At 40.2% G+C, this 25,798-nt stretch overlaps 2 protein-coding genes across 2 annotated transcripts in view; one reads left to right on the plus strand and one right to left on the minus strand.

Annotated features, from left to right (window-relative positions):
- LOC137852335 (probable acyl-CoA dehydrogenase 6) overlaps positions 1-17,973 on the plus strand; it is an 85,916-nt gene extending 67,943 nt beyond the window's left edge. Inside the window, exons 6-9 of the mRNA XM_068673967.1 lie at positions 2,972-3,145; positions 9,573-9,734; positions 9,878-10,028; positions 16,996-17,973. Coding sequence (XP_068530068.1) covers positions 2,972-3,145; positions 9,573-9,734; positions 9,878-10,028; positions 16,996-17,086 — 578 coding nt within the window. The 3' untranslated portion in view covers positions 17,087-17,973. The remainder of the gene's footprint in view (positions 1-2,971; positions 3,146-9,572; positions 9,735-9,877; positions 10,029-16,995) is intronic.
- Positions 17,974-19,711: 1,738 nt separating this feature from the next.
- On the minus strand, positions 19,712-25,605 carry BET1 (Bet1 golgi vesicular membrane trafficking protein). The gene is made up of 4 exons (XM_068673970.1): positions 25,420-25,605; positions 22,560-22,675; positions 21,547-21,603; positions 19,712-20,988 (listed from the first exon to the last, which is right to left on the minus strand). The coding sequence occupies exons 1-4, from the start codon at positions 25,436-25,438 to the stop codon at positions 20,833-20,835; spliced, it is 348 nt and encodes a 115-aa protein (XP_068530071.1). The 5' UTR covers positions 25,439-25,605; the 3' UTR covers positions 19,712-20,832.
- Between the last annotated feature and the right edge of the window lie 193 nt (positions 25,606-25,798).

A 25,798-nucleotide genomic window follows, 5' to 3' on the forward strand; every position in this document is an offset into this window, starting at 1 on the left:
AGTGTCTGTGTGTAAGATATATAGACAAATGGCTTGCAGCCCCAATCTGGGACATAGTTGTGCACTGTTTTGTCCTGTGAGTCATGAGATAGCACTTGGATAAATTGCAAAGAGGAGATAATAAAGAGGAGAGCATCCAGGGAAGGGGAAAGAGCATGTTTCTCTAGTTGCAATTTAAAATGTGTCTCTTTCCACTTGTAATGGCACTAAATGGTGGCAGGAGAGAGCAACTCCCTTTCTCCCAAGATAGAATAAAGGAACTAAAAAGAGATTGTCAGAAGTTCTGGAGGAGTGGGAGAAAATGAAAAATCAAAGACACCTGGGAAGAACTGCCCAGGAAGAGATAGAGCAATCCATCTCAGTGGTATTGGCACAAGTAGCACAAATGGCTCTGCTAGAGTGATTTTAGTAAGACAGGCACTTGGCCTTGCTAGATTGAGATATGTGTGTTATTAGATAGCTTGTCATTTATTTAATACAGACAAACTCTGGGAATTATTTGGGCAAATGATTTCTACTGCTGCTGATAATTTTCAGTATATAGTGCACCTTCTGAAGAGAATTAAAATAATTAAATGAAGCAAAGGAAGATTTTGATGTCTGTATCTTAGAGATGCGATTATGTATCAGTGTCTTCAAAAAAGAGAGAACGAAAAGCATAGCATGTGCTAGCAACAGACACTACATAAGACTGATGGAGATTGGCCTCTTTCTGAATGAGAAAAAAGAATTAATCTCAGAGCAAGTGAAACTGGTAAGGCTCAACGAAGGAGGAATGCTGCTAGATTCAGGAAACTTGAACACACCACCCAATCTGTAAGAAGTATGGATGGAAGTCTTTAACACGTTTAGCAACTCTAACCAGACCTGTAAGAGCTTCTTCAGCAGTTGTTACCTTATGTGATTCTGGGGAAGCACTCAGTAGGACTGATCTGGCAATACAAAGAACTGCAGCAGTTGAACTTTGTCTAGCAGAGTCCTTAGTTAACATCCCAATAACAAAAGCAGAAAGTGCATCTTCACATGGGCAAGGAGCAATGATTACATAAAAGGCAGCTGGAAGCAGACCAAAGACATGATCTCTGAAACTCTCAAAGAAACCAAGCAGTGATATTCCAACAGGAAAAGATGTTCCAGAAATCATTTGGGCCCGTAGATAGTTTCAGTGTGTGTTTGTGTAGCTCTGATTTTAATGCAGAAACAAACCACAAATGCTTTTCTGGCATGACTGGGTGCAAATTGCTGGATAGTTTTCAATCCAAGAGTCAAGGATTTTTATACAGATGTTCCAGTTTTCTTCCTCTATCGAACAACTATCAAAGGAAATATTCATAACACATTATCTGTTTATAGATTGGCTGATGGAGTAGTTTTCATTGGAAGGTCTGGAAGTCGATGTGGATATTCTTCTGAGAGCAAACTTGGCATTTGGAAATAGTGTCAGTATTTCATCTCTGCTTTGCTGAGAAATGAAACTTTCCATAATCTTATTCAGTGCTGCCAAAGATGAATTTGAAGGAAATGACTGCAAACTCCTTCTGCCTGCAAAACCAAAGTAATTTTCACATGGCTGAAGGCCTCCTGTCACTAGGAGCTTGAGAGGCCTGTTTTAATTCAGAAAGAGGTGTGGAAGCCAAGGAAGTACAGAGAGGGACCACAACATTTTGTGCAGTGAGCAAGTCTTATTAAGCTGTGTTACAGACTAGTATAGGATAGTAAAAAACAGAATGAAGAGGAAAAAAAATACCAGAATCTCACTGTATCACAAAATTGGTTAGTATACCATGTCTGTGGATAGCAAAATGTTTGTTTTTCTGTCCAACCCATAGAAACTGATTTGGAGGACGCTTCATGTTGACTTGGCAGATGTAATTGGCATGTTTTGCACAAATCCTCATATCTACCTGTTGGCCTCAGTTTACCTCTGAAGCATTCTTGATTTCCATGCAGAATTTTCATGTGTTAAACACAGAAAAACAAGGAGATAAAGGCTGAAGACTTAAAGGGAAATAACACAAAAATCACTGGTGTCTGTCTAATTCTTATGGCACAGCGGTAAGCCATGCTAGCATCTAAACAATGACAAGGAAGAACTTGTGGGGAAAAAAAAAAATTGCTGGGAAAAAAACCAGGAAGGATTCCTTCCTGGCATGATTACATAGCTGAAGTGGCCAAACCTGAAACAAAATTGAGATCTGGATAGAGATTGCAACAGGATTTTCCTACAGGAATCAGGTTCATCTCCAACAGACAGCTGCACATTGGGTCAGAGTCTATGCTGTATAGGGAAGTCAGTGAGGAAGCATACCCTCTTCATAAGGATGTCAACATAAAAACTGCAAGGAATGAATCACAATCCTTATAAACCCTTCTGCAACTGTTTAAATGCACTAAATAGTATTCATAGGCCATCATAAAATACATAGCCTTAACAAAATTTTGAGTTGATACAGAATTGTTGGATACTTGTATTTATAAATTTGAGTGTAACCTTTTTATTGCTAGGAGAGAGTGATATGATTTGATTATAAAATATTTCTTCTACAGGTACCAGGAGAGATCAGAATGGGATAGAAAGGGAAGGATAAATGTGGAAGTAAGAGAATTTCCATGAGTAGAAATTCTCTAGTTGCAGCTTAACATAAAATTCTGTTTTCTGCCATTATTAAACATTTCTTTACTGTTTCACTGTAGTGCAGACACTCAGCAAATACTGCTAAATTGAATTCCAACACTGTATTATAGTGGACTAAAAATCAAACATAAGCAAATAAATATGTGCTTTCCAAATGTACATGAAGTAAGATTATTACTACTACTAAACAATTATTATTTAGGAACATAATGAAAATTAAGACCTTTAAAATTGCAATTTCTGATTTTCTAGTCAAATAAAGCAGAGAAAAATCTTAAAAATGGGATGTACCAACTTTATTATTAAATTCCAGATTAATATCATGTTTTTCTTCAGGTATTCACATTGCTAAAAAGATAGACAAACTGGGCATGAGGTCATCGGACACAGCTCAGATCTTTTTTGAAGACGTAAGAGTCCCTTGCAAAAACCTCATCGGTGAGGAAGGAATGGGTTTTACATACCAGATGTTGCAATTCCAAGAAGAGCGACTGTGGGGAGTAGCCACTGGTAAGTCATCATTCGTGCTGCTGGGGCCTGGCAGGAACACAGGGGTCACCCTTACTGCATGACTAATAGCACTTTCCTTTCATTGTAAATTATGACCTCTTACAATCTGTTTTTGAAATCTGTCATAGCCTGGATACAGACAACCTTCCCTTTTAGTAGGAAAGCTTGAAACAGAAAGAAAATATTTTGTGAGGTATCACAGAGGCTGTTTTTGATTTTCTTCTTTTTCTCAGTCTGTTCTGCTGATAAGAAAAAACAGCATCATGTTATGCTGGCTACAGATGTAGTAAAAGGGTATAAAAATACTGTCATGAAATAGAAGAATGGTGACTTTTCCTGTAGTGCAGTAACCTGTGATGTTTATCTTTATCCTAGATTTTAGAAAAGTAATTTAGTGGCTGCGTAAATACAGGATTTAATAGCTTTGTTTTTACAGATCTGTTTTATCTCAATACACATTGGATGTACATGATACAACACCAAATTCGTTTCCCTGAAGATCTGCTGCTGTAGAGTTTGTTTTACTCTCAACTCAGGCCATACCCAAGTCCACATGTTTGAGATAGACAGATTCTGGATATTCCAGATAACCAGATCCAAGTCTGGACTGTCCATCTTCAGCCTTCCAACCTTCCCCTTGCCCCATACCATTTGATTCTTTAACTTAAATGTAATGTGGTTCACTATAAGAAGATTGAAGATTGGTCCTCTTTAAATTTCTGGTTTGTGTAAATAATCTCCTCATACCTGTACTTCTGTTCGTACACTGCCTGTTAACTCTTTGCGTGGCTGGAGAATCGGGAACTGTACAAAGTGATTTTCTGATTCAGTGACCAGATTTAAAAAAAAATCACTCCCTGTTATGGTTTGATCCCAGAGCAAATATTTCGGAGTTCAAATGCTTAAAACACCTTTGGTTTAAGCCAGTGTTTTTAGTTCAGTCTGAAATAAATGGTAAACATGAGGGCTGTTGTAGAGAGTAGGAGGCCAGGCTTGCACAGGATGACGCTGCAGACTCTGGCAAGGATCAGATGCCCTGTACTGCTCCTGTTTTTGCACAGTGTCCACAACATTCATGGGATGGAGATGAAATGAGTTCAGATCATTCCACATGAAGTCTCTAAGAAGACTAATACTAAAAGCACAAACTGAGAATTGCCATAGCAAGGACAGTGCTGTAACCAGGGGCTCCAGGTTTTGAGAGCAGTTGTCCTCTCTACTCTCCTTATTTTTAAAAGCTGAAAAGTCCCATGAGCCTGTGCCTGGCCTCCTCATCTACGCGAAGGCCCCAAGCACCAGGCAATCTGAGTGTAACTGTCTGTGAGCTGCCACTGCAGGTGCACAGAGCAGCTCTCTGGTGCCTGCCCGCGATGGCCTCTGCAGGCCGGGTGGCCTCAGGTCTGCTGGCAGCACTATGCTGGAGGCCTGGAGCCTGTGCTGGAGAGCTGCTTGCACAAAGCCATCACTATTCATGCCGTGGATGCTGGCGTACACTGCAGGTACAGTCCACGTTCAGGTGGCAGCCATGGAGAGCCACATGATGCCAGTCTGAAGGGGTCTCTGGAGGTCCCCGCACCATGCCTCCTGGTGAAAGCAGGGTAATTTCAAAGCTTGATCACTTTGTTCATGGCCTCGAACAAACAAGTTTTGAAAATCCTGAGGAAAAGAATATTCCTGCCTAGGCAGAAATGTGACAGATCCAGTGAAGAGAATAGTTTAAAGCAGTTTTCTATCCTTGAGGGTAGATAGTACAGCAGTAGCCTTGGTGTAGAGCTGTGTTTATACCTCAAAGGTGACTCCCCTGTATTTCTGGTGCCCACCATCAGAAGTCCCTCAAGTACCTGACCTCAGATTTCTTTGCTTATCACAAACATGTGTTTTCCAAAGCTTGGGATTAATCTAAAGGAGTCAGAAAATCAGGCAGTGTGGCAGGAGGCTGTTTTCCTGCAGATATATTTTACCATCTTGTTTTTCTACGAGCTTCATCAACATAAAAAGAAGTCTTTTGCTAATTACTGACAGTGCTATCAAACAGTTACCGTGTCACCTTAGGAGAGCTTATGAACAGAACAGAAGAATTTGCCCCACTGAAATCTTTGCGGGATTTGTTTTAATTTATGTAAATCTACTGTGCCTCATGCTAATTACCTTCAGGGCAGAGCTGCATTTCACCTCTCCTCATATGCGTGGCTGGTCACCACGAGCCCTGCCGCAGCAAACGAGTGAGAGTCCCCTCCTCCTCAAAGCAAAAAGGCACTTCTGAAACTTAACCAAAGTTTACACAGACCGTAAGGGCTCAATTAAGCATTCTTATGCTCAGTTTTGAGTCTCTGTTAAACAAAACGACCATAAACGCCAGGTTGCAGTGACATTCCCCAGGCAGCAGAGTCGTGTTAGTCATGCCCCGGGTGAGAGTGATGCGTGGTGACAGCATCAAAACACAAAGCCCAGCAGGTGAGATCACTTGTGTTCAAAACCGCCGGCGGCTTGGTGCTCTCCAGCTTTGCACAACACCCTGGCAGCCCATGCACTCGTTCAGGAAGCAGGACACCAGGTTTCAATTTGCCTTGTTGCCAGAAAGACAATGAGCAATCTGGGAAGGGCATCTTCAGCCCCTGCTGCCACCAAGGGAGATGCAGCTCTGTCCTACAGCGTCTTCGCTAGAAAGGAACCATGCTGTGCCCCCTGGGTCATTTTTGCTTTTAGCCACTGACAATCTGATGTAAGATGTATGAAGAGCACTGGAAGCAGGAACAAGGCTTAGGTCTCGTGTCACATTACAAAGTTCACAAGTAACCAGTTGTAGTAAATGAGAGAGTTTGTCAGAGTAACTGATGTTCGGCAGAGAGCTGTTTGCCTGATGGATGTGGTTTGTTACACCACAATGTAACAGGCACTGCTCGCTTCCAGTCCTACAAATAATAGTTTTGCTTTCAGTAGTTTCATTATTAGGTCTGCACATGTTCATCCTAGTCCTTGTTTCTGGCCCTCAGAAGGACATTCCTGTACCTTCCCAATTCATGACCATTCATGTGACACTGAAAATCATGTTTTTTTATGAACACTTCAAGGACTGCTCTTAGCTTGCTTGCTTCAACTGCTTCCTAAAACTTGACAGAGGCAGTTCACTGCCACTGCAATTCTTTTCTTCCTTTCCTTCCTTTTTTCTTTTGTTGTTGTTGGTGGGTTTTGGGCAGTGATGTTTTTTTTTTCGTTTTTTCTTTTTATATATTTTTTTTAGTATGAAATATAATGTGGTTCAGCCTTCTCTTTGTTTACTGGTTATCTTCATTGTGGTCAAGTATTAGAACGTGTGTGGGGAGTTTTCTTTCTTTCTTTCTTTCTTTCTTTCTTTCTTTCTTTCTTTCTTTCTTTCTTTCTTTCTTTCTTTCTTTCTTTCTTTTTCTTTCTTTCTTTCTTTCTTTCTTTCTCTCTCTCTCTCTCTCTCTCTCTCTCTCTCTCTCTCTTCTCTCTTTCTCTCTCTCTCTTTTTTTTTTTTTCTTTCTTATTTCCTTTTAAAATATGTTTTTCAGTGAAAGGACAGATGGAAAATGAATTACCTGGAAGGCTTTTTATTTTTAGCAAGCCTATGTTTTTCAAGAATTTTACTTTGCAAAATTTGGTCACAGGTGTGCTCTTTTCTTCCAAGTGGCATGTTACCAAAGCTGTTGGTAGAAGTCATTGCCTTTCCTGCTTCATTAAAGGAGAAGAGCTGCCACAAACCTTTCCCATGTTGTGACACTCAGCAAACACCACCACTTTGAGGACCTGTTACCCTGACCACAGGAAGGGAATGTTACTATGGCAAAAAGCAAACAGTTTTCCTGTGAATTGCTTCACTTGGAGGCCAAGAGGGAGTTCAGCATGTGTGTGAGAGAGCAGAATGGCACTTCTCTAATGACTTCTATCTGCTCCTGTAGCCTCAGTTTTATGAGCACCATTGAGTCACGGCAGGATGACAGATCCTTTAGCATGGGCAACCCACGTCTGTAAGACAGATTGTTTAGCTCAGAGCTTGCTGTACGTCTCAGTAGAGAGGGATCAGTGACCGCTTCAGAAAAATGTTTTAGTTTCCTTTTGTGTTGGGTGGAGAAATAGCAAGGCAAAGTGTGTTTACAGTGAGCAGAAGTTTCAAGTGGGAAAATACAAGTTGGATGGAAGTATGAAGAAAAGATTGTTCTGCATCTGAAAACTGCAAGTGCTTTCACAATGCTCTGCTATCTGGTAGACAGCACGGTCCCTATCCTGCCCCCAGTGACATTTCCTGCGTTTGCTATCAGTCAGACAGTCTGAGGCCAAGTTTGCCTGAGGATGGGAAGAATATTGTATGACAAATGAGGAAGCAAACACGCCAGTACAGTAAAAAGATGAAAATTTAGAGAGAAAATGAATTTCACTGGTGATAATGTCATTTCCCTATATTTATCATACAACTGGCAAGATGTTGTGTGCTGTTATGTTGTAAAGGGCTGCTGGCAGTCGTGGTATTCAGACACGCTGTGTTTCATTGCTGTTTGCTTCACAGTCAAGCTTTGTCATTTCAGAGCTATGCTTCTAGCTCTAAATACCTGTCCTGAGAAAATCTCCTCTCTATTTTTGTGTTCCTGGAATAAGCAGAAGGGCAGTGATGACAGCCAAGGAAACAAGGGAGGATGGGGTAGCTGAGATGTGGGGCAGGAAGGAGGCAGGGAAGCAGGGAAGTAAGCACGGTGAGAACAAACCTCCTGTGCTCCCTGCTCCTAGACCTGATGCATGGTGACAGCCTGAGCAAAGATGGACCAAAAGCCCATAGTGATCTTCAGCCCTTTTGCAGCCAGGGCTGACGCAGGTGCCGTTCTGCTCCTTCCCACCAAGTCCTACCATTTCCCATCTGCATATTGGCAACCAAATGGGCCATGCTGGAGCACCTTGCCCTGACAGACCTATTCAAGCCTAATCCCATGCCATTATCCCTCTCACCTCTCTTCTGCTGTCCTAGCACTGGCACATACTGTTTGGTTTCCCTCCCAGCAGCACAGACTCAGCTCCATACTTCCCAGTTTGGGGGACAGAGCAAGAGGTGACTAGTCACTTCTTGTTTTTTCTGTAGCATCTCTCCAAGCTGGAGACCATAGGTGTACAAGCCAAAAAGCTGTTAGCATCATACATCTTACAGCATTGTGTTACATGGTCTTTTGGGAAAACAGGGATGTTCCTTTTGTAAAAGAAACATAGCTGGAAAGAGCAATTTATTTTCCTGTCCAGAAAACCAACATTAGAGTGGCAGCACAGAATTTACACAGAAGAAAACAAGACTTTACTATATATGTTTTTTTGTTTGTTAGTCTGTTTTTCAAAATAGGCAATGTGAATAGTTGTTTGGGGGGGGGGGGGAAGTATTAAGGGAATGAGAAAAGCCAAACCTTACAGGATATGGTGGGGACAAGATGCAAACAGCAGTGCTCTGTGGAAGAGCTAGTACATGATCATGGTGGGAAGCAAAGTCTGCATATGAGAACAGTATATGGATGTATACGAGGATATATGAGAGCAGTATAGAGATGAAATTTAAGTAGAGGTTGTCTCAATATCGATGCGAAAAAGAAGAATGGAAGCACACCGGGCTCCTGTGGGGAATTTGCATGTGTCTTGGCAAGAAAACACTCTTCTTTTTCTTGTTTGTAACAGGGTTGCTCTGAGGTTGCTCAGAAAAGAAAAAATGCAGCAAAGTAGTTCACTTAATTCAAAGCAGTCGCTCCCATCTCTCTCACCTGTTTTCCAGCTGTGTCTTATTTTGATTGTGTTTCCATTAGAAGCACAGTTCAGGATTCACTAGAAGTGGCTCTGAAGCTTCATATTTTCTCCTTCCTTTCTTTATTGGGATTAGATCATGGAATGTAATCAGAGTCTGTTCACTTCCCTTGATCTCTGAATACATTTCTGCCTTCTTCCCTGAAAGCTTCCTTGAATTTGCGTTTCTACAGCATTGCTCAGTGTGCTCGCTGCCTGCCTTCAGATTTTATTTTGGGATTATTTCTGCTGTTCAGGACACAGGTAGCTTGGAAACCAGCTTGTTCTACAAGCTTGTGATAGAGCCCCAAATGGTGTATTAAGGGTAAGGGTCACATGCTTGTTATTGTGTACCACTCTCGGTGACTTTGCTGCATTCCTCCCACTCCCCTTCATTATCCTCTGAGTTTGGCAATTTGGGACTCAGGTGGAATGAGGATAAGGGATTTGTTTTCAAAGGTACACGGGAATGCCAGACTTTTTAGGAGCTGAAATTCTGCACTTCAAACTGAGCATATGGAATAATTTACTTTAGGAAACCTAATGTATTGTTTGTAAAAATGTATTGTTTGTATTGAGAAAAAAAAAGTTTTCGATAAGAAAGAAAAACAGAGGTCTGGGTAAAGCTATGTCTCGTTCTGTGCTTTGCTTCATGAAGTCCTGACGCCGTTGGAAACGATCATACAAGAAACCATTGAGTACACTCGCCAGCGAAAGGTGTTTGACCAGTCCGTGCTGCACAACCAAGTCGTGCATTTCCGCCTGGCGGAGCTGGCCACCGAGCTGGAGCTGCTGCGCTCACTGCTGTACCGCACTGTTGGTGAGTGCCCACATCTGCCCTCCCAGATGTGTTTATTTTTAATGCAAAGAGCATTGTCAGGCTGAGGGAATATGGGGAGATGGTTGCCAGGCTGTGGTCGGTAAGTGCCTGTGTATAACCGTGCTTTTTTCATCATTTTTTAGCTCTCTATGTGGAAGGCAATGATGTGACCAAGTTTGCTTCCATGGCTAAGCTAAAGGCAGGTCGTCTGGCCCGTGAAGTGACTGACAGCTGTCTGCAGTTTTGGGGAGGAATGGGATTCACCAGCGAGGTGCTGGTGAGCAGGTTTTACAGGTAAGCGAGTGAGTGTTGAACGTAGGAGGTTTCTTTACTGCACTTTTCCCTCTGAAATGCCATGCTGAAAGATCACACGCTGGAAAGGCCACCAGCTCCTGGCTGATGTGAAAGATACCATCCCACTGAACAGCCTGTCACTGATTTAGGTTAGAGCTCACACTGCAGTCCTTGACCATGCCATGAAATGGTCTCCCCTGTCCCACTGACGTGGGGTGACTGGTGTCGGGAAGTAGGCTGGCTCTTCCTTTGGCCAAACTACAACTAAGGGGTTTGAACTAGCCGCAGGTTAGCCTGAATTTCAGGTAAAGAAGGCAAACTCTGTGTTTTTCCTGATGGTCTTCGGAAATGTGCTAGGCAGTATGACAATGAAAAGAGGTGAGGCCTACCAACAAGTGATTTTTTTCCTTTGCTTTCTGCTTATAATCTTGATTACAGGATCAGAACTAAAACAGAGCAGTAGCTTTTCTCCTGACTCTGAGGGACCATTGAAAATCAAGCTTCATCTTTTTTTTTCCATATTTCCACCCCAAACATGTCTGAAATTGGAGTTCAGCACTGGGCTCCTGCGGTAAGCTCCTGCTTCACTGCAGACAGAGGCACTGGTCCTGCCCACGGACCTGCAGCAGTCTCTGATAGCAGTCTCCATGCAATTAGTCATACTAGGTACCTTGTGAGACATCTGAGAGATGTAGCTGCTTCCCGCAAGTTTTTAGATCATTAAAACAGCCTTTTTTGCAAATTCAATAAGCCCCATGCCAGGGCCTTGAAATTTTGCAGTGTATCTACTTCTACAGTGAAATTCCTTCTAAGCAAATAGTTTTCCTGGAAGCTGTGCTGGCCTTATGTCCTATAATGTGTTGGAGGATAAAGATGGAACTTGTATTTTCTCCTAACAGCAGATTTCATTTCAGCCTTCATAAAACAATACCTAATTAATGGCTGGAAAAAGTAGTGGTTCAGTTAGTTCAAAGCTTTAGTAAATGTATCTGGGTAAAGTCAGAACAGAACATGTTGAAAAAAAACATATTTCTTTATAATAGGTTGATTTGTTTGGAGTAATGAGGATTTCTCCCCAAAGAAAATAGAAACAGAGTGTTAAAAAGTGGAATGTAAACCTATCGGTGATTTCATGACAGGTCTCTTCCAGTACGGCAGAGGAAGAGAGATAGATACCTTCTGATATTTGACTCCTGTCCTTTACTGGTTGGTGGGATAGGGGTGGGGGAGATGTACACCAAACACCCAAGTCAGGCCTTGATGCCCAACCCATATAGTATAGTTTATAGGGTGTAACACTCTAGGTAACACAGACACTTTTCCTTCCAGCAAATGGAGCAAGTCAGCTCTCTGTCTCATGGCATTTTATGAGCAAGAATGCCATTGTGGTAAATCAGAGAGATTGTTAACCTTTTTTGACTTGTGGATACCCAAAAAGTAAGGACTGCTGAGTGGTGGTGGTTTTAAGCCAGCTGTCAATAGGATGTTTTTTCTTAGTTACCTTTTTCACCACCTGTTTATTAGCAGCTAATGGTCCTCAGTGATGGAGGTGCTGAAAGCTATTGCAGTCGGCACTTTGGATAAAATGAATACTTGTCTTGAAGCATTTGCTATCAATGTAGAAATGTGTAGACATTAGGCCATGTACATGTATGTACATGTACATTATTGCTAATTGTGGACAGGGTTTTTCTGCGTGAATTCCAGAACGGTTTCTAAGCACATCAGTACAGTCACATTTTCCCTGAGAAGAACTCTAGAGTATTTCCTATTGGTATCAACTGTGTCTGCTGGCTGAAGAAACATATCTTTCTGCCTCTAAAACAAACAGTTTTAAATAGGGCTAAAAGTGGTGCGATATATATAGTCTAAATTTTTCTGTGAATCAGTAAAATTCCCTCATTGAGTAACCATAAGCACCAGGAAGGGAGAAGTAGAGTATTACCTAAATAAACAATTACAGGTTCGATTTAGAATCCTGTTAATCTGTTAAAAAGCAAAGCAGCGACTTTCCTAAAGCTGTTTTTTTTTTTGTACAGCAGTCTGAGTAACCATTCACGTCACTCTGGTGTTTGTAAAGTAACATGCTGGACTTATAATAACTACACAGCATGATATCCAGTCACAATGTACAAAGATTTTTGCAGCATAATACTTACCCAGATTCCAAGGAAATGTTAATCTGTGACACATCAGGCTGTTTCTATTCAAAGAGTACACGGCGTAATGCATGGTTAGTGCATTAAGTCTTCGAATTTCAGTTACTGGTATTAGTGGGGAGATACTAAACAGACCCAGCACAACACTGTCTGCCAAAAAACTTTATTCTGATGATTTATTCTGATTTTGTGATTCTGTGTTTTATTCGCATCTGTCCATTTTAATCATTAGCCTTTTAAACCTTGTAGGACAACTTTTTCTAACGTATAATGCTCTCTAGAATGTGTCATTGAAGATAACTTTCTTCATGTAGGTACCTATACTGGACTGATTTTATATATGTAAATGTTTCATTTTTAGTTGTAGAGATTCTGAAGAGAGTGGATTTGAAAAAAGTTTTGAGCTGAAATATCAAAGAGTTTAGCAGAAACATATACACCAGTAAGAGTAGACTTTCCACACTTGAGCCTACTAGCCTGGTTCTGCAGGAGAGAGCCAGACTGGAGCTGCATTTGTTTTTCCCTTCCCTACATCAAATGCCTCAAAGACATCATGACTTGGGAAAAATCGGTTATTGAACAAACCTACCATCTATATGAAAGCCCCAGGTAGTGAGAGACCAGTGGGAGAAAAACTTCCAGAAGCAAGTATATTGCATTTTTTTCAGGCTTCATAACATGACTTTTTTTTTTTTTAATAACTTCAGCCAGTGATCTGTATATTTGAATAATAATTTTATACACTTCTATTGAAATAGGAAGAGTGTGTTGACTGGAGATCTTAAAAAATAAACAAGTTTGTGGGGGGTTGTTTGGTTGGTTGCTTAATTTAAGATCTTTTTAAAGTACTAAACACTGTGTCTATCTGCTGCCAGTGCTTACAGGCTTTACACTTGGTGGGGGTGTGATGGGGAAAATACTATGATTTCTTTCCTTGGTGCATCGTGAGAGACTGAAGAAAGCAATAATAAAAAAAAAAATCTTGATTGACTGTTCATGTGAAATAGATGAAGAAGAAAACTGCATAGCTGTAGAAGAAAACGGATTTTTTTTCCCCAACTGCCACCTAAGCATTGCAATATGAAGTTTTATTTGTAATTAAGAATAGTTGAAAATCAAACTTCTATTGTAGTTTTTAAGTGAAGTATCTTTTGAATAAGGAATGTATTTCCTTATAAGTCATTTTTTATATTTCTCAAATGTTTAAAAAGCCAATTGAAATATCTTAATCGTTTTCATTTTGTATAGTCTTTCATTCTTTATAAAGCATGTCTAAACTAGAATGAGTCTAGACCACTGGGCTTTTTAATGTCTGTCATTATCACAATTTATGGTTGCACCAAAAAAAAAAACAAAAAAAAAAAAACATCAAGGTCTACTGACAAAAATCTGCTTTGAAGTTAGTAGCTAACTGTTGGGACGAGACTTAATGACTTTCTCAATGATCTGTGAAAATGAATAGTTTCAGCCTTTTTCTGCAGCGGTCTTGTAAGAGATCTAGCTGTCTCTGGAGATGGAAGAGATCACACAATATTACATATGAAGATATATCAGTAAATTTTGAGGAGAAAAGTCTTGCTAGTAACACAACTGTAACACAGTGATTGGGAGGGAAGTGTTAACCTTCTGAAATCAAGTAGAATATGTGCTGAAAGGAGGCAGCATTCAAATAGCCTTCTTGGGAGCAGTGATGCTTTGAAGCACATAGATCTTGAGAATGATTTGGCAAGGATTTAGCAAAGTGCAGTACCAATGGTCTCTTTGCCAAGAAAGCAGGGAGCAGCGTCCCCGAGGACCTGCTGCCACGAAGTCAGGCTGATAGTGAAAAACAGAACTGGAGTAACCAAAACCCCCCTTCCCACAGGTGCTCACTTTCTTCCCCATGTCAAAACGGCACCAGCAACTCCAAGATGCCCACCAGAAAAGGGGAAGAAAAGATTTCATTTTTGCAGAGCTTTAAAATTATGTGAAGACATCTGCACTGAAGAGAGTGCAACAGCTTCCTCTCAGGGTGTTTGCAAATAGAAAGGGCTTTTTAGATCCTACTGCTGTATGGCTTTTGAGAGGAGAATGCAACTCAGAGTGGCTTCCTGGGCAGGCAGAGCTTCTTGGTTGTAGGCAGCAAATGGTGGTAGGATGCACAACTGCAAAACACTCTACAGTTTACTGGCTTGGGGCTAGAGACAGACTTAGTGTGTGGTGGTAGCTGTGGTCATAGCACCTGTGTAGCATATTACTAGCTAAGAAGCAGTATTTGTGGTCACTGAGATCGGTACTTGTCTCTACTTCGTTTTCTTATCCTGAAAACCAGCCCTGATTTCCAGGGTTACTGGCACCAAAAGGTTTATAAACAAGGTGATGGGCACAGCTTGGCTAGTGCAAAATCACAGCAGAATCTGTGTCTGCAGAATAAACACTAGCCAGAAGAGGGAAGTTAAAACTGAACAACTATGGTAAGACTTTTGCTACTGAGATTGGACTGAGACACAACTCAGCCACGCGTTCAGGCTGTAAGTCAGAGGGTCCCCCTACGGATGCATTCCTGGAGGAAGTTCTGTGTTAGGAAACTACGGAGACAGGAAACTTAATTTGACAACGTGGATGGCCGTTTTTGTCCCCTTTGCTACCTAACTAGAAATTACTGGTAACGTGGACTGAGGCTGGTGTGTGGGAAGGGCTCCTCACCCTCCCTCTTAGGTACAGGTTTTTTTAGATAGCATTGAGGTAATCATTATTTTTTTCCCCATGGCTGATGTCTCAGGTGTGGGAGACTTCTTGACTGAGAGGAATTTCCTTACTGGGAGTGGGTTTTTTTGGTTTGTTTTGAGGGGATGCATTGAGGGGCACGGAATGCAATGGCTATCTTTTCCTCAGGCAAACTGCTTGGGCTTTCTGACCCTCCATTCCTGCTCTCCAAGGAGAACAGCATTCAACAGCATACCTCAAAATTACGCCTTTTGTAACTGCTGAGTATGTTTTGAGCTGGTTCCCTACCACGCTTGATAAGGGTGAAGCCACTGCAGGTCAGTGCTCACCTCTGCAGAGTTGGAGGTAGTTCAGGGCATGCAGTTCTGCCATGGGGGCAATGACAAGGCAGCAGAGGACTCAGAAAGCAGTGCAGCAGTTCCAGAACAAAAGCATTACAGGGGAAGCCTGCCTGAAACAATACAGTTCTAATATTTATATATTGAAATATTTATATGCTGTATTAATAGTGTATTACTCATATAATATTAGCAATCAAAACATTTACTTACAATAAATAGCTTACATACAAGCTTACTTTACCAAGTCACCTTCCCCAGCTTCCTCATCGGGTTCCTGGCAGAATAATTAGTGCTCTGGTTTTGTTTTCCTACACTGAGAATGTGTCTTTTTTCCCAGAAGAGGGCTGCTAAATTAACATAATTTGAATCTTTTGTCATCTCAGTCCTCTTAAACTAGGTAAAACCTTCTGTCCTGTCTCCATGGGGGAAGAGGTTCAGGAGGAAATATTCCTCATCTCACCCACAGAGACAAAAATGTAATTACCAGCAATTTCGTAAAGACAGACATAAACACACACACACAATCATGTGAAAGGTTCATTTTTAAATTACGTTTATATAATAACTATCTGATAATAAGAAATATCTGTTGCACAACACCAAGGACAGATCTTGCTACTGCCTGTTTATAACTTCATATAAGCAAGCCACATGTGTCCAAGACACCTGCTGCAAATGGAGGATTTTTATCTGCATCACAGAGGTTTGAGGATTACTTGCTTACTGTTGCAACGATGCTGTGGAGATGCAAAGCACTGGCAGAGGCTTTCTACAGCTTGAAAAAACAGATAGCACCACAACACAAAGAACAACTAACCTGCTGTTGTTCCAGCTCTGTTGTCTTTACCAAAACCCATAGGAAGGTGGGGAATTATCAGGATATTGAACTAATAAGTAGAGGTAGTTTAACAAAATTTTGTTTGTTATGCTTTGTTTTCTTCTCCCTAAAGAGGAACAGAATTTTGTGAAGACAATTGCTTGAAGTGCAGTAGTTTGCATTCTGGCTAGCCAAGGGAACTTAAGCAATACTGTCAGGGATGACTTGGCAATATAAATGGTATTTTTTTAATGAGTCCAGTTAGAAATATCAAATCAAAAGTAAATAAGTTTAGAGCAGCTATTCATTTTTTAAACAGAGAAGCATCATACTAACAAAGATTTAAACTAAAGGCGTGCTGGCTCTCACATAGCCATTAGGGAGACCAGAGTGGTTTCTTTTGGTGCAGAACCTTCTGTATAGAAAGGAACCATCTTCATACAATTCTACAATACCTTAGGGATGCTTCTTTTACCTCAGAGTTGAGCAAAGTTAAGTTCTGCAATGTGTTCTGCTTTCCCTGCAAAAAGAAAAACCCTCCCATACTAAAATTCAGTTGAAGGTTTGGCAAAGGACCAGCAGGGATGTTGCAGGACATATCACAGACCAGCTTACCAGGAGGAGGCAGTGGATGAGGTGTTCTGCAAACAACTGGCAGAACTACGTAGTACATACCTAACTGTGCTGGTTTACATGCCAGTCCAAAGTGACGGCACCTTCTATATGGATTTTGAACTGGCAACATCCCTGTGCACAGAAGTGTATTTATGGTGCTGACACACATTTGTCCACATCATGTATGTACTTCTATAAACAATGGGTTTCGACATAATAAAAACAACTTTGTAATAAATGCAGAGGAATACCTGGGCATGTACAATTCTGCACCTGTTCCATCAGTATAGGATGCAAATGTTTTAATCTTTTTCTTTATATTTCTACAGGGACTTGAGATTAATGTCAATAGGAGGTGGTACTGATGAAACCATGCTTTCTATTATATGCAAATTCATGGAAACTCTTCCAAGAAAGTAACACGTCTTCACTCTACCTCAAAAATTGAAGGAAGAGCATGGATTTTACTGCATACTGAAGGCAACGCTTTTCAAGGGTGAAAGAAATAAAAAAAATGAACAGTACTTTTTCCAGCAAAATACTTGTATGTATCAATATCACGATACCTGTTCTCCAATATAACATTTACACTGATGGGTAACAGTCTGAAAGCATGCAGCCTACTGTAAGTTTTTTTCTGGTTTTAGTGAATTGCAGCTTTGAAGCCTCTCATGATCCACACTAAGCACCCAGAAATCTTCACAGAATAATAGGATCTTGTCTTCTTTAATCAAGGTATAGCTACATTTGAGCATCTAAGCCACCAATTAAAAAACATAACCTCCATATGGGTACAGCTATAATTTCAGGAGTAGCGTAATCTAATTACACGGTAACTTTGCTTTAAAGATCAATTAAGTCAAAAATTATTCCTAATCATATTCAAGTACTGGAACAATGATTTTGTTCTCAATTACCACTGCCTTCCATATATTTAAGTTTTAGCACATAAATATCAAAATGAGTTCCTTCAGCAAGAGCAAGTCAGAAATCACAAGCCTCCTGATCCAACGGTGGCACAAAATTTTTGTCTTCATTACCTTCACACTGACTCGTACTACTCCCTGGCATACACATTTAGTGGTGGGAGTAGGGGTTGATTTTTAGTTTTAGAATTCCACAAACAACTGTTTAATTGTATCAGAAACTTCTGAGACCTGTTTTGTGTGCAGTTATGAATGAAAAAATATTAAAAATAAACACACCAATGTGAAAAATGTATACTTATTTAAATAAGATTGTAAAATTTATATGCCATAATCTGAAGTGTAATGAATATAACACTATTAAAATAACTATTTTCAAAATTTGTGTGATTTGTTACACAAAAATTTCACTGAAATACACATCTACTATGATGAGCATCCGTTCTTCATATGATCTTTAAATCTCATTCTTTACATTTACTTGCTTATCAGCCATACCTTCAAAAACATCAGTAACTCTCCTAAAACACCCGTTTAAGTTAGAAGAGACAGCACGTCTCACTAAGAAAAAAAAAATGCTGCAGTGGAATTGTCCTTGTAACCAAGTGGGTGTGCTTAAGCATTTTCTAGGGAATCTCCAAGGCACTGTTAAGATTAATAGATCGATAGTCAGAAGATTGCGTTGTATTTCCTTCTACCTGGAAATAATCCATATAGCTGCTAGGTAAAATCCAAGTTCCATTAAATTGAGAAACAATGTATATTATGTAAGAATTCATATAAAGAGTCTCAAAAACAATAAATATAATTGCAGCATTCTCATTCAAACATTACTAACTACAACAAGCATAGTCAACACTACTATTTTTCTATTGTATACGCTATATATTTTATTCTATATGACCATGCCATAGCATCCTGAAATTTTGTCAACTATTGTTAATTCCAAAGACTTTCAGCGTAATACTCTTGTACCAGAAAATGCAACTCCAGAGGAAAATTCTAAGGCTGCCATTGGTTCCCAACTGCCATTCCTCTTCTCTTCATAAAGTACTCTCAAAGCAGGATTTCAGTTCAGATTTAACTGAAAACTGACCTTATCTGGAAGAGAAGGGAAGAACACTACAAGCTGAACTTGCTCCCAAAGTAAAATAATGTAACAACGTAAGTGTCAGAGTCTTTAAATGAATAAACAAAGAAAGGAAGACATAGGTTTACAATTTTTCCTATTCCTCCCTCAGCCCCACCCCACCACTGAAGAAAGAAATAAAGGAGGAAGGAAAGGAGGGAGAGACTCCCATTTTATATGAATTTCATTTTTATCTGGTTTGACTTTTAAAACAAAAATCCTGTTGGTTTTATACATGAACTGAAAGACAGATAAGAATTTTTTTGTTTTGTTTTAAACCAGTGTGCTCTGTCAAGGGAAATCATAGCATAGTCTTCAGAACAAACACAGGACATCTATCAGCTGTGTAACTACTTGCATACACCTATTTTCTACTTTATACCAGGTAGATAAAAACTAAATTTATTGGTAAGAGATTGATTAGTAAGAAAAATAAAGTCTAGAAAGAAACAAAGGAAAAAAAGCTGATGTGAGACAATGTTTAAATGTATTTCCAAAAGATGACCAACTATCACAGGCATGCAGTTGTCAAAGGGTTATGTCAGTAGTTATTACTCATTAGATACCTTACACTCCACTCTTTCATTAAAACTATACAAGTGCCTCAGGCTTTGATGGCATACTGTATCCTATTGACTGTCTTGGGGAATACTATATTTGTTTAGCAAACCTAGCAATTCTCATATAAAGATGCATTGTAAGGGCATCAATATTTCAATGCTCTCTTAGCAGTTTTGTAGACCTTTTAAGAGTCAAAGATTAAATAGGCTAGGAACAGTTGCATTTTAGTTACTTTTATATAAATATTATTTTGAATGTGTAATTTAGATGTAATACTTCTGTTCAATATGAGAATTAACATAAAAAAAACATAGCATACACATTATTTTAATGGCACACAATACACATGTCTGGCCCCTTAAATGCAGCACCATCTCCAAAAAACACTGGTGTTCTATAGCAGGAAAGTATGTATACAAACAACAGTAATGAGAATATTCCAGGACATTTTATTTGTTAGAACATAATTAAGTTATTAATGGCAACGTTATACAGTATTTCTAGAAAAGTCATTCAAAAAAATTAGATACAGTTTTAATATCTAGAAAACTTTTTTTTTTTTAAACTTTGAAGTCAGCAATGTAATAGCTTCAACTGTTAGAAACCACGTGGTAAGCTAAAGCTAAGTGTTAAAATTAAAAAAAAAAAACAAACAAACCAATATGACAGCACCTCCAATGGGTGCATCATAATATACTTCAATACAAAATTAAAAATACTCAACCTCATATTTCAGACATCATGCAGGGTAGATTTGAGACTCATCGCTGACTGAAAAGAAACTAATGGTAAGAGTTCTAGTGATTCAATGGAATCGTTACATTTTGGATACTTTAAATAAAAAAGGAAGCACTTGTACTGTGTCCATATCTGCTTAAAAGAACAGATGTGTAAGCATTATTGGTCACATTTAAATGAAAAATCCAGTTTTAAGTAAGTTATCTGCAAAATTAGAAGTTTAAGCTACTTAAACATGTAGACTATTAGACCTATCCATCTGGGCATTGCAAAAATAATTTGAGTAGGGTATCACTATTATTTCTGTTATCTCAGGCCAACCTTTAAAAAAAAAAAAACACAGATGAAAATAATTCAGAAAGATCCAAGTATTGTTCATGCTTTTGCAACCTAAAAATTACTATACGCCTGAAACTGGAGCTCTAATTTAGAGCATGGTCCAGAATTAAAAACAAAACGTAAGAGAAAGCATAGTAATTCTGCAAATACTTCACTTCTGAACAGTCCTTGTTTGGGGGGGTTCTTTGATTTTTTTGTTTTTAAATCAATTCTAAAAACTTTTTTCTTGAAAAAGCAACACAGAATGTTAGCAGTTTCTGCGTGTTCACAAATAATTCCCCAAAAACAGGGGATAGTGGGAGAAATTCTGATACATTAAGAAAACGTATATATAACATTGCATTAAGTATTAATGCAGTTTACAACAATTTCATTGTGTTTTATCAACAGAGTGTACCACTTCAGATCAATGTCTTCATCAATTAAGACTTTTATGGTTGAAATTACACAATTTAAACTGAAGATAACATGCATCACCTCAGTTTAATAATCCAGTATATTACAAAGAAAACAAATAATGAAAAGAGCATCATGTAGCATAAGAGTTTTGTCTGGCTCCCTCTGGAGAGTGTTCTCAGTCTGCCCATAGTTGCACCCAGCAGCCCACCTGTAGAGTCAAAATCATTATCCTACATTTAAACAACAAAAAAAGAGAAGAAAGAAAGAAAGAAAAAAACACACGTTACTCTGAGAAAGCAGATTGACCACAAAGCTTAAGTATTTATATATTTTTTTCTTCTCTCAAATCTTCCAAAACTCAATTTCATAGGCATTTTCTGAAAATTAACCAGGAAAAAACTTCTGCTGGTTAATTTATCCAGAGATATATATATTTTTGTTAAAGATTGGTTTTACATGTGGAAAAAACAAAGCATTTCTAACTTATTTTTCGCTTCCTTTTTCTAAAACACAAGCACAGAACTGCCTTTTTGATAATGCTGCACGTTTGCTGATTCAAAACAAGTAGTTGTATCTGAAGTATGAAAACCTTGGATGTTCTGTGGAAATAATGCACTCGTGCAATTGTATGAACAACAATATCGCTGCTGAATTGGTCATGTTTTACAGCCAGCAATAAGCTGTCAACATTTTCACACAAATGTTCATACTACACAAATGAACATTCTATGTTACTAACTTCTCAATCCCACCCCATTTTTAAAGAAAGTTAGTATCTAAACACTTACCATTTCTGATAACATTTTGTTCTGGTTTTTAACTTCTGTTCCAATTTCAATAGAAAGCTATTAAAAAAAAAAGGGGGGTTAAATATGAGCAATGAGTTATACATAAATTAGAGAAGCTACTCTAAAATAGGTGACATCACTAATGTTTTCCCAGGTAAAATGTGAAAGAAATACACAGTGTTTTTGAAAAATAAACAAGTTATAAAAATAACAAGTACAGCAATCTGTCAACAATCCTCAGGAAAGTAAATATTTATCATTTGACTACTTGAGTTTAAAGAGTCACAGGAAGTACTCAATGTATCTCCTCCCCTTTTCTCCTTTACCCGGGAATTCCTTATCAGAACTACTGTATGGACTTGCAAGAACTCAAGATCCAGTCAAGTGAGTAGCAATTATCCACATCCTGGAACAACTGTTACAACTCTTGGCACAGAGGACCAAGAGCACTCTCTTCAGCAGTGTTACTGGAGTTGACACCTGTAACTTGCTGATGCATCTCTTTTGATAAGTTGCTACACTGTAATTGCAGTTTTATTCCATGAAAATGTCTATTCCTTTTCCATTTGTGCCATGAAGCAATGATGGCACAGCAGCACAAGGAGGCAACAAGTCAGTCTGTTCAGAGTGTAACCAGGGTCAGCAAAGTCTGGTGATCACCCAGCAAGTTGCCAACAATGACGCAGGCCCAAGGTCAAGCCAGGAAGCCTGCAGGTCAGGATCAGAATCAGGGAGGTACAGGACCAGGCACAGACAGAGCTGCAGCACAGCTGTTGCTGTAGCAAAGATGGGAGCCAGCCAACAGAACTGCAGTTCGCAGCACCTCCCCAGGGAAGCAGGAGTAAACCCTCCCCAGGCCCTAGTGCCTTGGATTTGCCAAAACCCACGTGTTTTTGTGGTACAACCTCAATCCCATGATTTCTTACTGCCACTTTTCACTGCCACCTATAATCAAGTCACCAGTCTACCTAATTTAATTCAGCGTGACAATATCACTGTAATTAAATACTTACTGATTTAATGGCACTGACTTTATTACGCAGACTTTCCGTTAACCTTTCATTTTCTTCTTCGTACACGCTGTATCCACTGTTGGTATAGCCGTAATTACCCGACGGTGCTCCATCACCTACAAACACAACCGTCAGGAGTTACAGACAGAAAACACCACTGCAGCAAGTGCTCTTCACATGTGAAAAAGCACTCTTGGCATTTAATAATGCATTTCCTTAATCAAAATGAAGCAATTAGGAAGAGGCGCTGCATGCTCCTGAGAAATAGATTCAACTTTTTTCAAGCACAGAAGTCATCTTTCCAATATGCAAATCAAACTAGGGAAGCCTGGGGAACGACTGCACTTTAGTACCATAATTTTTTTCCTGAGAAAATGTTTTCAGATGGCTTTTATGGAAATCAATCTAGGTATTACATGGAGATGTGAAAAGCAGTATTGAGGTCACTACATAGAGCGGTAAGCCTAATTCACAATTAGAAAGTTGAGATCGTTCTCTAACAAAGAATAACAAAGACAAATAACATTTGATCACACCTGCCACTGAAGGACAGAGCATACTCTGAACCTTACACGTGTTTCTCTACAAACAAGACTTTAGACCAGAGGCCAAGTCTCTAAGCAGAGGAGCACACTGCCATTTCTGTCAGCAGTCTACAATTCTCTCACTCCTGCCTTTGCTTTCTGGAGCTTCAGGACTGTTATCCAGACAACAGACTCTGCAGAGAAAGCAGAGCAGAAGGGAACTGAGATCAGTCTCCTTAGCTCCACATACTCCCTTCCTCCAGCCTCTCTGGAAGGTCTGTGACAGGCAGCAGCTGGACAGCAGCAAAAAGGCTGCATCCAGGCCAGACAAAAATCAGCCCAAATCTAAGAACTGAAACCACAGAACAGACAGGCAAACAAAAGAGAACTACAAAAAATTTTATCATAAAGATCCTACTAGATTAATTCCACTAGCAGTCCACTTATAACTAACTGGTATTTACACACAAAGCCATAGTAAGTGTCTGAGAACCCATAGTTAATTCCTCTTCGATGCACTTTAAGGACTTTTTGTACTTGGATGTTGATTTTCTTTTAGAGAAAAATGGGAGAGAAGAAACACACCAATGACATTCACAGATAAAGCTATGTCTCAGTTGGTTTCACTGTGTGCTTTGCGTACATGGTATTAAAATTTGTAAAAGAAAGAATTATTAATAATAAATATCATTTTATATCAAGCCATAAAGCTGCTCCTAAGTAATTAGATTTTTTTTTTAGTTCACACTTGTAAAGAGTTTTTTAAATTTTATTCTGTAAATTAAGCTAATGACAAATGTACAAGAAGACTGGGCGAAGTGTATGTTTAATGTCATCAATCACAGTGAGAACTGACGGCTTTTGCCCACTAAGTCATAAGTACTGATGACAATTACAAGAATTTGGCTAAAATCACATAAATTAAAAATAAAAATATAAAAGTAAAATTAATGGGGCCAGGATTTTGTTTGCACTGTTTTGTTTTACAACTGCATCTTGCTACAATACTTCCTACCAAGTGGTAAGCAATTCTGAATACATCTGTAAGTTAACATACCACGTAGCTTCAGGCCAAAATACTGTAATTGTATGGTTCTGATATAGATGGCAATATAGCAGATGTGAACAACTTGTCCCAAAGCATTCAAAAAGTAACAACTACTTCTGTATATGGAATACAAAGCACTGTGTAGAGGGCTGGTGATCACTGCTTAAAGGAAGGACAGAAACTTCAACATGGCAGCTCTATGGGCTGTCCTGCAGTACCACACATTGAGAGATCATGCACTGTAATGTAATCTTAGGCTAAAAAAGAAGTACCAGGTAGCTGGAGACAAAGGCAGAAGTACTTGTGCCCAGCCTCTACTTCCAGCTCATTAACAAAAATAAAAGGTAATTGCGGACTGACAGCTGAAGTGTTAGGGCAAAGCAGCAAATCTCACTGCACAGACATTTTAGTCTTCTGCTTGACCTTACAACAGATTTTTGAAGAAATACTTTTGGGATGTCCCTTAAGGCACTGATTGCCAGACTTGCTACAAGAAGGCGTGTTCTTTCCCCAACCTTCCATCGCTTCCCTCTTTCAGAAACACCCTCGCAAGCTGGATGGCCTTCAGCCCCGGTTCACACCTGGGAGTGAGCTGTTAGTCTAACAACAGCGAGATCTGAAGGCCCGAGTGTTAGCAAACACCCACCTTTATATGGTAAACACCCAAACGCTCTCCTGACCTGTTAATAAGCGTACCCAAGACTTGCTTTACGTAGAAAAATACTATCACACAACGCAAACAGGAAACAGAAAGCAAATCTACAGTAGCGTTATAGAGACACCTCCTTTAGCCATACGCCATGTATCAGCCCCTAAATATCCACTGGGGACACAGCTTTCTTTTTTCTTTTTTTTTTTTCTTTGAGGGACCTGCAGGCCCCTCCAGCATCCCAAGGCCTCCTCCAGCCACCAGCACGGCTGCTGGCCAGTGAAAGAGGCCTGAGCTCCCACCAACAGACCCCCGCCTTCCCACCTGGCTGTATTTTGGGGTAAATTCACCTCATTTTTTCGGTTGGTTGTTTTTTTTTTGACCCAAACATAGAAAAAAACACAGAGAAGTCCTAAAACTAAATAAGAGAACTGTGTGAGGAGCGACAAACCCGGCCCAACAACACCCCAGACACCGCCACCGAGCCCACTGCTCCATCCCCTGAGCCGTGCCCCCCGCGACAGACCGGGGCGAGCGGCGTGCCGTGCCATATCGCGGTATGTCGCGACGTGTCGAGGGGTATCGCGGCCAGCTTAGGGCTCGGCCCCCGCCCCCCCCGCCCGGAACGGCCGCTCTTACCCAGCCCCGCGCGCCTCATGGCTGCGCCCGGAGCTGCCGGGGGAGGATGAGAAAGACGAAGATGAGGAGGAGGAGGACGAGGAGCAGCCGGGTCGCGGCTCGGTGGCCGCCACCCGCCTCATTCACCCAGGCAGCGCCACGACAGCGCCCGGCACCGCGCGGCCCGCTGGGCGCTGCGGGGACCGCTGGGAAATGGAGTCCGCGCCGCGCCGCTGAGGCACAGCCCGCACAGCCCGGGCTCCCTCACGGCTTTAAGAGAGCGAAACGTGTTAAATACCGCCTGCCGTGAATGTGCTCAGGGCCTCAGCTATCAAAATATGCTTTGGTGTTGAAGGGAAAAAACGAACGTGCGAGCACGTAGCCTGCTGTGGATGTATTC

The sequence above is a fragment of the Anas acuta genome, chromosome 2 (genome assembly GCF_963932015.1).
Source record: "Anas acuta chromosome 2, bAnaAcu1.1, whole genome shotgun sequence".
Taxonomy (NCBI): Eukaryota; Metazoa; Chordata; class Aves; order Anseriformes; family Anatidae; genus Anas; species Anas acuta.

Bases quoted from the DNA above. Each gene is read 5' to 3' on its own strand.
- BET1 (XM_068673970.1), bottom strand. The intron at 21,604-22,559 runs GTAAGTATTTAA...TTTTTTTAATAG, and splicing joins AAGTCAGTGCCATTAAATCA to CTTTCTATTGAAATTGGAAC. The intron at 20,989-21,546 runs GTAAGTGTTTAG...GTTTAAATGTAG, and splicing joins ACAAAATGTTATCAGAAATG to GATAATGATTTTGACTCTAC.